This window comes from Convolutriloba macropyga, chromosome 10, assembly GCF_964194025.1.
Source record: "Convolutriloba macropyga chromosome 10, txConMacr16.3, whole genome shotgun sequence".
Lineage (NCBI taxonomy): Eukaryota > Metazoa > Xenacoelomorpha > Acoela > Convolutidae > Convolutriloba > Convolutriloba macropyga.
Window position 1 is genome coordinate 51,564,525 of NC_134477.1, and position 16,224 is coordinate 51,580,748.

At 35.1% G+C, this 16,224-nt stretch overlaps 1 protein-coding gene across 1 annotated transcript; it reads right to left on the reverse strand.

Annotated features, from left to right (window-relative positions):
* Nucleotides 1-7,782: 7,782 nt before the first annotated feature.
* Nucleotides 7,783-12,985, reverse strand: LOC142348668 (uncharacterized). Its single transcript, XM_075400102.1, has 2 exons — nt 11,740-12,985; nt 7,783-7,922 (listed from the first exon to the last, which is right to left on the reverse strand). The coding sequence occupies exons 1-2, from the start codon at nt 12,798-12,800 to the stop codon at nt 7,844-7,846; spliced, it is 1,140 nt and encodes a 379-aa protein (XP_075256217.1). The 5' UTR covers nt 12,801-12,985; the 3' UTR covers nt 7,783-7,843.
* Between the last annotated feature and the right edge of the window lie 3,239 nt (nt 12,986-16,224).

Sequence of the window (16,224 nt, forward strand, 5' to 3'; positions counted from 1 at the left end):
TGCAGATCTCCATCTAAAATACAAAATATTGATAACAATTTTCCTGCTTTTTTTCCATTTGCTTACTTTTTTTGACTGTTGTTAGTTTTTGGGAACTTCTGCTTTGAGATGAGCTAAGTAAACTCTTCACACCTAGTTTTTTTGGAGCTTCTTTCAATTCTCAAAACTAGTTAAGCGTTCGAAACTAAGAAGTCTCCAAAGGTCAAAAACGAACAAGTTATCAATATTAGGTCGTGTTCTACGGCGCTCCACTTCTTCATAAGCAGCAGTTTTGCTTTTTATAACAACGAAAGAAAATCGGTTTTAACTTGATGAAAATCTTGTTTTTTTCCACACAAAATATAAAGTACAGTTTGTAAAGTATTTCAAGCTTGGTTGAGAGATCGAGCTGTGTTTTGATAATTGATGAACAGTTATTCTGGATTGCATAAGTGTGCCCAAAATGCTTGGTAGAAGTTACATTGTTTAATTGTCGTGCATTAGTGCCGTAAAGAATGAGGGTAAAATCAAGCTCATCAATCGTTCATCGATAAAATTTTGTCAATAATAATTTTTATAAAATTTCTGTTAAATTTATGTTAAATTAATCTTAATTTATGAAATCAGTTATCGGTAAACTTAATCATTCATTGCTAAAATTTGAAACCTAATTTGAACAACCTAATGAAATGAGGTAGAGTGGAACTAAAAACGGGCGAAATTGAGAAAATTTGTATTCAAATTTTCACAAAAATTAAAACCCCGATTACTAGAGCAAAACGAACAAAGAAAAATGAAATATCCTCCAACTGAAACGTGACAATTCGTCTGTTTATGATGTCAATCATTTTAATGCTATTTTATTGATTTGATAATTGTAATGAAATTGTATCATTAGTTACACTGTGGGCTCACTTTAACAAGACTAATCGGGAATGTGCGTTTGCACATCTTTCTTCAACCCATCAAAAAATACAACTTAGATAAACATTGTCTATCAAAGTAGCGTATCCCAACCTATACATGTAATTTAATTATGCACAAGCGCAATAAAAAAGATGACCGTTTTTGTTTAGAACGACTTGCATTTTGAAAAAAAAAACAAGTGAAAGTATAAAACAAAAGTGATATTTTCTGCGTATTATTTTCTGCTTGGTTTTGCGGTTCTCAGATTTGAACATTGTCACCTATTTAGAATATTTGAAAATTGGTCTAAAAGATAAAACGTTTTAAACTTAATTTTATTCTGGATAAATAGAGCTGAAGGTCGGACAGAAATTTTGTCCTTATTGGAAACAAACATATTTGTCAAATTCAGTTAAATTTTGTTCGATTTCCTTAAATTTTTAATGTACATTACCGGACAAAAGCTCTCAATTTTCCAGTACAGATGTTTTCAGACCTTTTAACCAAAAGCCGGTTCCAAACCAGCCAAGGTAATAAGGGTATCACAAATTATAAAAAAAGTTGCTGAATTTTCGTGATAAGAGAGCACTATTCATAATCATGTTGAAATGCTGAGCAAATCAAAAGTTTAAGGGTCAATTAGAAATAAAAATGGGTGGAATTGGGTATGTGATCAAAGTTTGAACAAATCGAAAGTAAAAATACGCTGATTTCAGATTATGTTAATGTTATTAGCAATCATATTAATACGACTAAAAAAAACGGTTTAAGATTACATGTATCGATAATTATTAATGCAAATTGTTAATTTTAAATCAGTTAATATTAAACCTCAAATCAATGCAAAACACATTGGAGTACATAGCGACTGTAGGATCCTTTTTGAAAGCAATTAAGAAAAAAATGTTTAATTTTCTTTGCTGCGATGGGATGTTTCATTAATAAAAGTTTTCTTTTGTCTTCAAAATCTGACTTTTGGATTAGATTCCAAAGTTCGCAACAGCGATTAAAGATACTATCTTCAAGTAATGAATTTTTAAACCTTTAAAGAAATAAAATGAAAAATCTTTCAACTGAAACATCAAAATTGACCGCTTTGCTGATGTCACTCATTTTTTCAAATATATCAATCGGACAAAGGTGATTTAAAGAAATAAACAAGTGCTCGCAACAAAGTGTTTTTAACAGGATTCGAAACAAAACCTGTCGCCAGAAAACAGTGAGATTTATTCCTGGAATTTTAAGATATGTACTCGTATTTTTTGTTCCGAACCCACTTGGGGGGGGGGGGGGGGAGGAACTATATACTCAAATGGGTTTTTTTTGTTCCGTGAATTTTGGCCGACCGATATATTCGTCGTAGAGAAATGTGCGTGGTATCATTAAAAAGCTCGTCCAGCGTAGAATTCGAAATTAAAAAGATTTTTTTTAATTTCGTTTTTTTCGAGGAGTTATCGAGGTTTAAAGTTTCATGTGAACACTTTATATTTGGTTCACTTGTGTTCACTTTTACCGTAATTTTCGTTCGAATTAACGTTTTTTCTACGAAAAATTTAATTCAAAACAAGATTTCACGCTAAAAAGTAAATCAATTGTAGGTTTTTAATAGACGAAAGGAGATAATAAAGACTAGTTCTAGTCTTAGAGGGAAGTTTAATATATAAAAAAAATTCGAATTAGGTTTGGGAGCTCTTTTTTTAGAAAATTTTGCAATTTTTTTTTGTTTTTTCAAGTCACCTAGAGACTACTAGACACTTTTAATATCGAAGTTCCGTTAATGACAAACCTCTTTTACGATCAAATGAAGCCCAATGAACAAAATTTGTTTCGAAGGGATCGCTCATGTTTTTTTTTGGACTCGTATCTCAAATTTCGTAATTTCAAATGAAATTTTGATTTATTTTTTGAGGTTTTACTAAAGTTTTATAATCCTATGGCATAATCTTGTTGACTAAAGGTGCAATAGATTTGCTAATGAGCATTAAGTGAACCTATCTAGTGCTGTGAGTGGACAGCTAATGGCTGTTAAGACTTTGAAAATAAATTTTCGATAGTTTTTTAAAATTAGTAAATCATAAACTTATTTTTGTGAACTGTAAGTGCGTCTCAGTAAAAACAGGATTGAACTCCTTCATACCACTGCAACATAAGTTAATCTCATTGGCGGCTTTATCAAATAACTATTGGTTTTACGTCTTCAATGCCACAAGATTTCAAATTTTTTTAAAAAAATTTTTGGACATTTCGTTTTATTGGTTCTTTTTGAAATCTTATCACGTCATCCTAATATTGATGGCTACATCTTCCTTTAGTGAAGACGTCCAAAGGATCATAGATAAAACTTTCTGAGAAAAAAATATGGTTTAAATGGCTTCAACACTTTCTTCTCCCAGTTTTCTAAAGAAATTTTGATTTTTGCCTGTATTTGTTGTTTTTTTTCATAGTCATAAGACATATTGTGATGTCTTATTGATTACCTAGGCATCATGAACATCCTTGTATTCACATCGTGGCATAGCTGAGCGTATTCATTGAGTTCCTATGAAAGCTTTTGAGTTTCATGGCTGTTAAGACTTTAAAAATATTTTTTTATTTTTTTTTAAACATAAATCAATCTTAAGCTTATTTTCGTGGATTGTAAGTCAGTCTCGGTAATGACAGAACCGCTTTTTTTCTTCATCAGCAACAATTTATGTAGTTAGTGGTTTTGTCTTCCAACTATTGGTTTTTTTTACTTCGGTGCACGAGTTTTCATAATTTTTAAAATTTTTGGATTTTTTTTAGTAATTTTGGTTCCTTTTGAAATCGTATTACATTATCCTAATATTGATAGCTCCCATTGGCTTAGTGAAGACGTTCAATGGATCTTTGAGAAAGTTTTCAAAGAAAAAAGCTTATGGTTTAAATAGCTTCGACACTTTCTTCTCTCAATTTTCTACCGAACTTTGGGTTTTGCCTGTTTTTGTTGTTGTTTTCATAGTCAATGACTTGTTGTAATGTCTTATTGACAAATTTTGAATGACAAACATCCTTGTCGTCACATCATCTAGGCATAGTTTAGCGTATTAAATGCCTTCCTTTGAAAGCTGTAGAATTTTATGACTTTGATACTATGGGTTTTCTCAAAAATTTCGTGGTTTTGATGTATTTTTTTTGCCATACGACTAATTGTGATGAGTTATTGATGTCACATGAATGAAACCTATGATTGCTATTGCATCGAGGCAGAATTTTGTGTGTCTAATTAACTTAAAATGTAGCATTTTTAAATTCAAACATCTATTTTTGTTATCTCTTCATTTGGTTGACAATTAAGTCAAAAATGTAGATGAGCTCGGGTCGGAACATCATGTGCGAACGCACATTAACGAGCCGCCTTGTTTAGTTTATATTCAAAACCTTGCTACAAGAGTAGTTTTTGTCCGGATATTGTCACAAATTGATAACTTATTAATATCAGTACCAGCTAGCGTGAGATTTTTTACGTAGTATCTTGCTATATAACAACATATAATTTGTAATTGCAGTCATAAAAACGCTGGAAGCTAAACAGAATAGATCCCTTTAAACTTGAGATCATCTTCTTGAGAAATAAAAAGTTTGAAAATCTCTTCAACAATCGATTCAAGCTTTCAAGTTTTTTTCTATAATCAAAACTTTTGTATATCGCCGAAAAAGTTATCGATCGGTAAATTTAATTGTCATTTTGTCGATTTGCCATGAATTCTCAGATGCGACTTACAGCTTTTTACTAAATGAAGAAATCCGAATGTTCCCCAGAGAACAATTACTAGATGTTTTTATAGATTGATTTGTACGTTTCTCTGACTATACTGTACCAGTGGTTGTCAGTCATTGTCTGTTGGATCCAAAGCTGAATTCCTGTCAATTTGGCGTTGATAATTTGAACGTTACTCTTTCCTGTGACTAGGTGGGTCTCTAAACAACAATAATCTATACAAAGGCTCGCCTTTTGTCTGATCGCTCAATTCAACTCGGCGACTTTACTTATGAACTTGCAACAACATTGCCGGCGATTTGCTGATGATTAGAGAACTGGTTTCTCGCCAACTTTCTGTTTATCCTGTTCACGTCAGTTGCTAACATCAGAGGGTTCCAAGTCATCGTCATCATCTCGATAAACAATGAATCCGATTGTATCTGATAATGTTATACGGATCTGGGATTTGCCAGAGCTTGTTATGGATAAAATCTGCCAGCGTTTAGTAACTTACACTCCTGTCCAAGAGATAAGTCCCTACGGTTTTCACGTCAGACAGATTTTGAGACTGAGAATAACGTGTAAACGTATGTACGAGGCGGTTAACAACGCGAATATTTTACTCTGGTTGAGTCTGAATAGAAGAGGTTCTCCTTCAAATAGATTCCTAACAATGATGAAGGAACGGACAAATTGGGAAATTTCACAACTTTTCCTGACTTTTAATGTAAACGCAGCTGGAGTGCTTGGAGGAATTTCAGGAATCTTTTCCGTTTTTGACATGCAAGGTTTCCTTGTGCATATTAGTATTTGCAACCACCGTGCGCTCGTGCTGTTTTAGTGTGTTAGACTACTCCTTTCCGATTTATCAAGTTATAAAGAAATTGAAACGAGCGATGGTTAACGAGTGAAACTATCAATATGAGTATCCAAACGAAGTAGTCTAATGTGCTTGATTTGGAAACGTACTTGATTTTAGTGCCCAATTTCATTTGCAATATTTGATAGATATAACATATAACTCCAGCCCCACCCCCCCCCCCCAAGCTTAGTGAAGATCAAACGTATAGTCCCAACCCCCACCCTCCCACTCCCATTATTGTAAATATACTTGAGGGTGGGGTGGGGTACAAATGTCTAATCGGAAAAACCCCTATTTTGACGCTTAAGTTATTTGACAGTTTTGCCATACTAACTGACACAAGAGAAAGTCTGTCTGCGCATTCACAATATAGCCTGCTTTATAGCCTAACACTATAGCATGTGGGTTTCCCAAAAGAAGAGTATGGGCAAAAACGGAAATGGTTCAATTTTAGCTCAGCCTTTCTTTGACAACTTTGAATGCCTTATTAGTAAGAGACATTTAAAACGTGTTCGATTCCTCATAGCTGACAGAAATCGTTACCCACATTTACGAGAAAGTTGGGGAGATTTCATCAGACGTGTGAGATCATGGCCAATTCATCACGCAGAAATGATCTATTTGAAACGCAATTACTCGTATGATTCCAAAGTTTTTGATCTTTTCGATTGCAGTTATTTAGTTGAATTATCACTACAGGTGTTCCCAGGAAATATGGTCGGCCCGCAACTAGATCATATGTATTCGCTAACTTGTTTAGAGCTTTTCAGCTGCGATTTTGAGGTTGACTTTTTACGCAATTTACAAAATCTTAAATTTTTGACTGTCGGAATGTTAGTGATAAACTCCTTTTTACCGGTCATGCATTCACTTCAAGAGTTGTACGTTGCAAAGCAGCTGCGCCATACTTCAAAGAAAGTTGATAAATTTCTTCAGACTTCGTGCCCTGAAGTTAAATTTGTTATGATGTATGTTCAGGGCTATGAACGAAATATAGAATTTTGTTCATTGCCGATGAAATGTGCTGTTGCCAAAACTTACGGCTGGCTTTATGAAAACTTTTTTATTAATTGTGATCATGTGAAGTGTTTCATGGGCTCAGTAGTCTTGAAATCCTATTCAAAATGGAATCTCCCTTTTGGTTTGCTGGCCTTAAACGTAATTCCGCATATGGAAACGCTTGATTACGATGAAGTTGATACTGCTATGCGGTTTATCTTAGACAATTTACCGTTTCTTGAGTTTTTGGAGATCGAGCGATGGTATTCCCCGAATATATATCCACCCGAGTGCCCACATTTGGCACCATGGATTGCTGATAATAAAAAGTACCTTGACTCTCATGTGGTTAAACTTGTTACATTCAAAGGTTGTCCAAAAGACAAAAACGGTCCAGTTTACGAGAAGCCAGATTTTGAGTTGAGCCAAGATGTTCGACGTTTTATGAGAGATGATTTTGTTCTTTGTTATCGATCGGAGTGGTATGGAACAAGAGAATATCGCGATAGCTTCTGATTAGATTACGGTTTGTTTTAGACCCACGGTGCTATGAAACCATTGGACATCATCAAAGATACAGAATTGGGACTTTATCTTTATCCCATGTACCTTATGCACCCCACTCCTCACTTGAAAAGGAAAAGATCTAAAAGTTATCAGTTAGAAAAATAATGATGGTGCTATATATTTGATAATTTATATATACAAATTCTATTCGGAAGTTAATATACAAACTGGTGACGAGTTTTCAGGCAGACGTGTTTTAATGTAGTAAATATTACATAATGGTATTGTAGAATAAAGGATAAACCAGTGCTATAAACCAATCAGAAAAGAGAAAGAAAATTTTCTTACTGCTGATTTGCTAGTTGCGAAAAGTCTACATTTAAACTCGTCTGCTTTGTTCCCTAGCGCCCAACTGAGTCTATTCGGAAATCTATATCTGCAAAATGTCTATAAATAGTCGATTAAAATTTACCATTCAGGCGTTTGTTTTGCCGTGCAGGACTTTGGCATTCAGAAATCTTAGTCATTCTTTAATCTGTCAAAAGCAGCCAGTTTGTATAATTTGTTCAAAAGCAGCCAATTTTTCTTGATTAGTAGTCATTAGGATGGGTCTAGGAAATAAACGCTCATGGAAATAAAGCCCATTTTAAATTTTGTTTGGTTGCGATAATTTCTTATCAAGTCCCGCGGGCCGCTAAGGGATGGCCATGGCGCGCAAGACATGGCCAAACGCGCTAAATAGACAGCTAGTTAAAAGTCAAGTAGGGGTTTATTTCGCATCTAAAATTAAGTATGGTTTTTTTTCCGTGGGGGTTTATTTCCTATCTAAAAATAAGTGGGGTTTGTTCCGTGTTTTTTTCCGAAACCAATTAGCATGTAGCATTGTGCAGTTTCCATGTTCGATTTTCTTTACGGAGAACTGCAATTTGGGTTGGTCTTTTTAAGCAGCTAAAACGGTGAGAAAGATGATAAAGATTTTGTATGGTTAATTTTCTAAATATAAAATCCTTATCTAGTGTTGCTTTTTTTTGTTACTTTGGTTTGGATAAGTTTGTATGAGATACAAAGCATTTTATCATATGAAAATTGTCGAAAGACCATAGTAGGTTTCTAATTACCAGTGGACGGCAATCATTATTAGACATGATAGGAAGAATTTGGTCATTTTAGTTCGAGAAATCCTTGTTGTTAATTACGTGTTTTCTCATATCGATGTCAGGATTTAATGAATATCTCAGTTTTGTTAGAGAATTCAGTTTTGAAAAACAGAATCGATTGTTGAAGTATTTTTTGTGATTCTTTTTTTGCTGTCGTTTATGCAAAGTTTTTGCCATACCGCTTTTATCCTGGATTATTTTTGCTTGCTTGACCGATTTAACTTTTCGAGTGATTCTTTTACGCTTTTTCTTGATTTTTGCGTAGTATAATACTCTATCCCCCAAGAAATAGGTCACAAACTTAATGCTGGGTAGTTAACTACTGTAAGTTGAATGGAAAGTGCGCCCAAATCAATAAATCTCCGAGGGTTACAAAAGATGCTCTATTAACATCATTTGGAGCCCTTTTTGATTGTATCCAGACTGACTACAACCCCTTACAATTAAATTGATCCCCTACGTGTTGTTGAACCAGAGCAGAGGAATTGTTCCAAACTTAGAGTCAGTTTTTTGTCTAGAAAACCAGTTTAAGATTTTTATTCCTTGAAGATTGCAATGTCATGCTTTTCGTATTGCCAATAGTTTATGTACGTTTTACATTGGGGCACTCGCGTTTGTTTGTGATAGAAATTCCAACGCAGCGCTTTGCTGATGTGTTTTCTGTGTTCTGCGATTTCTTTTTTTATCGAAATCTTTGCAGAAAGGTCTACCAAAAGCGTTTTTTTTAATCTAACTTTTTAAAGCGATGATTACCAGGACAATTGTTGGCATCTCAGAGATCGTTACAAAATCACTGCCTCAATTAAAATATGTGAATGCTTTTAGGGCAAGTTGAAAGACAAATTTTTAGATTGAAGTAAATTGAAAAGTTAGAAAACAATTCAAAAGAAAAACAAAAACCTCTCAAAGGATCTTGTAAAGGAGTAAATCAAATTTGATTTTTGCGTTGACAACATAAGGGAAATAAAAAAAAATGATCAGTTTTGATGATCAAAAACAACGCTAAGAAATGACATTCCTTTTTCGCTAGCAACAGAAAAAGCTCTACTGTAGGATTTATAACCCTAAAGGTTGCCTCAAATATAAAAACTTCTTTTGAGGTATACGAATTCTTTTGGGCTAAAGTTTTAATTGCTTGGCAAAGTTGTCCAAGTCATTAATTTGCGTAAGCCATGCGATTTGATTTTTCAAGATCAATGAAATAAAATTATTTTGATGGAGAGTACGCTGACCCTCTCAAAGGAAACCGGTGCTTTGTTTGCCATGACACTTTCCAAAATTATGTGATCTTGTAGAGATCAGGTTGCAATGTAATGAGATAGCATAAGTGCCTGCGGTTGTAAAATTTTTATGCCCAAAAAGCGGGGGGGGGCATAATAGATCCCTGTTTTTGCTTTTAATTGTTCTCGAATAACGTTCAAAGTAACTATTATAGTCGTGTCTTTTGTACAACTCGAGAGGATTATTATATGGGTTCTTAAGGGCCCTGATGAAAAATGGAGCGAAAATAATTGGCAGAATGATGTTGTTTTTGTCAACACTTTTAAAACCAAATTTGCTCTTTTTCAGAGTTTGGGGGCTTCCATTTTGAGTGGTTGTCATCGGGTTGCGGCAGATTGACAGTTGTCCGAGTCCCTCAACTTTTCTTGCTTTTTTGCAACTTCCTACTCAATCGCTTGGAATTCGGTTATTTTACAGGTATATCAATACAAAATGGTAGGGGACCACATTTTTCATTCCAAGAAAAGCTATTCTGATGAGTTTTTGAGAGCGAAAAATTGGGGGGGGGGGGGGGTCACCGTACTGGTCTGAGATAAAAAGGTAGAAATTTGGCATTTTTTACAAGTTCTGTGGGACACAGAGTACTAAGATTTTGAATTCTTTGGGATTCTTTTTGGGGTATAATTTTTGAAAATTTTGAATTCTTTTTGAGGTAAAATTTTAATTTCTTGGGGAAAGTTGTCCAAGTCGTTAATTCGCCATTCGATTTGCATTTTAAAGATCACTGAACTAAAAAAGAGTTATTTTGATGGAGAGAACGCTGAACCTCTAAAAGGAAACCGGTGCTTTGTTTGCCATGGCACTTGGCAAAATTGTGTGATCTTGTATAGATTATGTTGCAATGTATTCAGATAGCATAAGTGCCTGCGGTTGTAAAAATTATGTGCCCAAAAAACGGGGGGACATAGTAGATCCCTGCTTTGCTATTAATTAATCTCGAATGACGTGCCATAGATTGGTGGAATAGTAGCAGAATTACAGTAGCAAAAGTCCCAACTTTTGACGCAGGTTATTACATGGTCATTTTTTTCAACGCAACGGTCGGTGTCGAACTTTCTCATTAAAAATCAATCCAAATACACTCGGAGCATAGAAAATCACGTCATCATATTCGAACAGTAAAGTTGAAATCAAAGCAATCAATCTGTTTTCTTTTTGGTTCCATTACGATACTCATTTGAAATTCAACATAAAATTTCAACGATAAAGTTTCTTTCGTACTTCTCAAAGCTGAACGCTTAAATTTATACCGAGTTTTTGCTTTTTTTCTGGGTGAGTTATTCTATATCATTTGTCATTTTTTGCCGTTTATAAGCCCGTGCATTCAATTTGTTTTCTAGCCCATGAATTCTTTTTTGAGCCAATTGAATTAGTTGTTTGAGATCTAGAGCTGGAATTCAGGAACTGTTTCGAACAACAGCACAGGTCTGGAGAATCGAAATGGCCAAATACTAAAATTCTTTTGGTTTTTTCCAAGCTTGGATAAAAAAATAAATCTGGAGGTCATTTCTAGCCATCCGCTTTATGAAGTTCAATTGGAAACAGATGACATCTTTTTGGAAATAACTATCTCTGAAGTTATTTCATTCATCAAAACGGATCCTCTTAGTGAGCAATCCTCTCTTCTTTTTTGGCTTCCCAGCAACGCAATTGTGCATTTGCTTGTTCTTTTGCTATTTGAATTAAGTTTTCAGTTCGAGTTTTCAAGGCAGAAAATTTTTGTCCCAAATTAATAAATTCAAAACTCTTCTACATCAGTTACACTTCTAGGTCAGAAATCATCAGCAGGTTTTCGACCGCAGTTATCTGCTTAAACTGAAATGCTTAAAATAAAATTTAGACAACCTCGGACGCTTAATTGAGAAAAAATTGTCTTGTTTTTTTGTAAGGTAGGAGTGTTAGCTCACGGCGTATCTTTTGCTCTGACAAAACTTGAAAATATTTTTCAATGAACTATATAATGAGCATTCGTTCAAGACAATTTTCTTAAAGTTGATTTCTTAGATGTTCCACTACTGACACTTATGTCAGTTTGAAAACCCTATCAATTTTAATACTCGAACATTAACATTGAGTAAACCGTTTTCAGGGGTTTCTGAATGATGTGAATTGGAAGGGTCTGAACATTGTGCGAAAGCTTACTACCAGCCGTCTTGTCTATTTTAATTCAAGTTTGAATGTTTGATTGTTTAAATTGTTAATGATCATGATTTTATCTAACAATGGTTGGCGTCCAGTGTTAAAACTTGGGCTCCGAAACAATGCCTGCGAATGCTATTATTTTGGCTTTTGGGTTAATTATAGCAAAGAGAAAGGGACTTTCGAACTTTACGATTGGAACTTCTTGTCGCATCTTCGGACCCACGGATGACCTCCAAGCTATTTCGACGTAAGTTACAGCCGTCGCTTCTGTTGCCTCTTCGTCAATTTCAATCACTGCTTTCTGTTTGACTTGATTTATATAGACAGAACCCTCAGTTATGTCCGAGAAATTGGCCCCACGTCCAAACGCCTCTTTGATTCCCAACTTCTTCAGAAGAGGTATAGCATTCACCTTGGTCTCGATTTTGCTTTTGGGAACTTTAAGTTGAATGAATCTGGAGTAACTCTGATCGTAAAGTTCGAATAACTTCACCGAGATCAATTGCTTCAGATCAACCGGGTTGCCACGGTTCTCAGGGAGGATCAAAGCCATTTGCCAATCAACCGACTTCGAACCGTCTCTGTATTGCATGAAAACAACCTCAAAGTTCTTGCCATCGTCGGCTTTAGATTTTAAATACCTGAAGGCTTTTGTACATAACATGAACCTTGCGTCCATATCCCCCGATTTGGTGTAAAATTTCTCAGTTTTGGTCAAATTGATTCCGAATGGATGGAGCCAAAACCCTTTGAGGTAAATAGCATTGATTGCCACCAAAGCTGTATTACGTGATGTACCTTTCAGAATCTCTTTTATTTTCCCGTTTGTTTGTTCCTCCACCCACTTGTTCACAATTTTTTCACCTTCGTTTGATGCAAAGTTCACCTTTGTTGCATCCGCGTTGTAACTGTCTTGCAACGATTTCCGAAAATTCGCTTTAGGCTCAAAATTTTTGTTGATAAACAAACCATTCGCCACGCTCAATTGGAATTCATCAAAATCGGAGGTGTCGAATAGTTTGACCATATTTTCGGCTTCGTCGCAAAAGTTGTTCTGTTCGGTCAATTGCAACCCTTTGTGGATTTCATCTCTAGTGGTTCCCTTGGCTCCGTTGTTCACCATACACATGGGGATGAAAGCGCTCACTGGTGAAAGCACAAAGTTGTTCGCTTTGTCGCCTTGTTCGGATAGGTAATACGCGAATAGCATTTGAGTAAAATTTAACGCTCCCAAAAAGTTTGCCATTTTTGAGCAATTCAGGTACAAATTTCAAACCAAGTTTTCAGTTTCGTCGGCGAGATCTCTTGCAAATACTGACCAAGTTTTGCAGATTTGCTAAACATTAAATGAATTTGTGTATTTATTTAGAGCTTGAAGAGTTCGTTTACTTTGGTCTGCTGACTGTCTGGTGTTGGGCGATAACTTCTTGAGCGTGGCACGTGGGTTGGAGCTGTCACAAAGATTGGCCCTCTAATGTTAAAAATTGCAAATAATGGTTGTTCATGTCTTCGAAAGCTTACTGCAAAGCTGCAGTTCTTTTATCTATCTCCGATCCTCGGATCAGACGAAGTTGACGCTGAAGTTGATTGCGAACAATGTTTGGTTATGGCAAACAGTTTGTCTCAGCAGAGCAGTGACTAGAGGTCATCTTGCTGTATTTGAAAGCTAAAGGACCGTAGTCGGACTTTTATAAGTTTACAGTTTTCGCAAAGGAAGTTTCTATTGGAAATTTAATTTAATGGATATTCGATTTAAAGCTATCTTTTAGGTCGTAAAACTGTGGACAAGTTGCTTTTAAAGTAAGGAAAGTTTAGGGCTGAACAAATAATCAGAAGGATGTTATTGTTGCTTATCTCCAAATCTTATTTGGGGACAGGAGCTTTATGCGCGCTAGGCTTTTTTCGGCATTCAATTTTGGCGAATCGTTATCTTTTGAAGGGGATATCAAAGGGGTACCATTGAGAAGCTCGAAAAATTAAATCGAACCCCTAAGAGTCGTTTTCAACTGTTGTTTCACAAAGAATTAGGCTCGAAATTTTCAATTTTTTAACTTTCTCATTTTCACAAAGCTTATGCGCTTACCTACTTCAATTATGGAGAGGTGTCCTAAAATCTTTCTATCGGTTTTGGAAAAAAATACCACGGAAATAACCCCCACGCAATATAAGATAGTAAAATATCCCCACTGAATTGAGCCCCACTACTGTCAGATGCAGCATCATTTAAATTAAATTGTTTATATTACAACATAATTACTTAGATGAAAAAGAGCAAAAGTTTGAAGTCGGTTGCGTGTTTGTTGGATAACGTGTTTCCGAATAATGCAAAAGCTTGAATACGTAATACAGAACGTGAAAATTGGACGTTGAATCACATGAAGTTTTTTAAGCACGCGTGTTTGAAATTTTTATTTGGTTGTTTTTATAGCTGCGAAGCTGTAAGCTGAGCGTAGCTATATTGCGGTGCTCTTGGTTTTTTACAATTCAAAGAATTTGAATTGTATTGGGGCGCTGTCTTTTTTTTTAGATCTGTTCACACATTTTCATGATTTTTGAAGTCAAATTCGAGTAGTGATTTTGCTCACGCCGAAACATGAAGTGGAGCGAAAAAGCGAGTGGTTTTGCGACGTGAAATTTTTTTTGCTCTAAATTTAAAGTAGAGTGAGAAAACCGTTTTTGAACAAAAATTCGGTTTCTCGCTAGTGGCTTTTTGTTCACATGCGGCAATTTCACATTGATTTTTACTGTTTTTTCGATTTTTTGGATCGGATTTTTTTCTAAATGGTTTTCCCAATCCATTCACAGCTCATTCTAGACCTAGATTTTTGTTTGAATTAAATTTTCATTTCTCGCTAGTGGTTTTTTTGTTCACATGCGGCATTTTGACATTGATTTTTTGTTTTTTTTCTTATATTTTGATCTGATTTTTGTAAAATGGCTTTCGCAATTCACTCATAGTCCATTCTAGGTCTATATTTTCTGTTTAGTCAATGAAAATTCTTTGAATTGTACGTCCGGACTTGTCCTGCTATGTTTTTTTGTTTCGTCGTCTGACGCTCTTTTTTCGTTTTACATTTGTTCACACAGCAAAGCTGAAAAAGTCAAATGTTCTGAATGACTTCTTCCTCTCACTAACAGCATTTGCGCGCGTGACGTCATTTCTCACTCTCTTTAGCGAAAGTTTTTTGGTTACTTGCGTGATTAGATTTTGATCATACGTGACTTACCTCACTCAATAAAATGACTTTTGCACTTTGAAAACTTGAGTTTAATTTGAATTTGTTTAAGGTCAAAGGAACTCCTATGTGTAGTAAAGGTCCCTAATAAGAGGCTTCTGAATTTTAACAAGCTTTACTAATTTATCGCTGAATGTTTTTTAGCCTGGTTTTTTTTGAGCGGCGTCGATTTTTTTTTTCAATTTAGATCTGTATCTGTTTCTATCTCTATTATATGGCACGCATGTCTATTCTTTCGCAGCTATTCCGGCAATCTGCCGGCTATGTTAATTTGATTCCGTGATCTTAAATTTATTGTTAACTTGGATTTTTTCCGTGCGTGTATGTGTGTGGAGGGGGGAGGGGGGGTTGTTCTATTGTGGTTTTATTTCCTGTTTAAAATGGAACGAGACTGTTTTCCTGGACTCATTAGTTCCCAAAAGTCTGAAAATAATGTAGTAACGAAAAATTATCAAGGGGAAAATGATTTTATCGAATAAAGTGCTTGTTGTACATAAAAACTGTTGTTCCAAATGTTTTTTCTGGGATTTGAATCTGTTTTTATTAGATTTGAAATTTTTTGGGCTAATATTTTTTAACTATATCTTATTTTTTTGTTGAAAACGAAGAAATTTAATTGTCTCAAAGTTGCTTTGATTAAAAGCAGAAGACTGTCGGTAGCAGCCATTAAAGAAACGTATTCAACATAATTCAAAGAGCAAATAATACGTTTCCATTTTTTTGATTTGCGATAAGTGTTTGTGATCAAAGCTATCAGTCAAAAACTCTATCGAGAAAAATCTGGCCTAGCGAAGAAAGTTTGGCCTGATTTTAATTTCTTGTTCAGATATGAGCCGCAAGGGCGTATTGGTGGCATATTTTTTAAATGTAAGTATCATTGAAAATTGGTAAATTTTTGTTTTTGAAAAACGGTTAAAAACGGTTTTTGGTAGCAAACAGACCTTAAGGAGGACTGATCAGCCTGCTCATGTTGCTCATTTTGGATCACTATGATTCAAATTGATAATTGAGTTTACGTTTCTGTGATAAACAAATTTAATGTTTTTAAATCATCATTTGGCATTTGATGGTTTAGAACATTCGAGCGTTTTGATCCAACTAGTATCATCAATGGCAAATGCCTGTGTATATCAGTCTATCTAGTTAGATTTTTTTAAGGTTTCAGAATGTTATGTAAAGTTGTTTGATTTCCTCATTTCAAAAATTTTCGATTTTTTGAATTGTTCTGGTGGTTTTCAAGAAGCCGGTTTTTGAAAATGAGGTCAAGTAAGCCGGTTTTGTAAGTTGCCCCTGGTGGGACGGTGGGCGCGCATCGCCGCGATAACGGGCTGTGGGTTCAGGATAACATCCCAAAGTGGATGAGAGGCATGGTCATGGGTAGCGGTCCGCTGAGATCCGTAACCCTTAGATGTCAGAGTATTGACGTATTATCGT

Bases quoted from the DNA above. Each gene is read 5' to 3' on its own strand.
- LOC142348668 (XM_075400102.1), bottom strand. From the start codon at position 12,800: ATGGCAAACTTTTTGGGAGCGTTAAATTTTACTCAAATGCTATTCGCG. The intron at 7,923-11,739 runs GTTCGAAAGTCC...TCACCGTTTTAG, and splicing joins CAAGAAGTTCCAATCGTAAA to CTGCTTAAAAAGACCAACCC.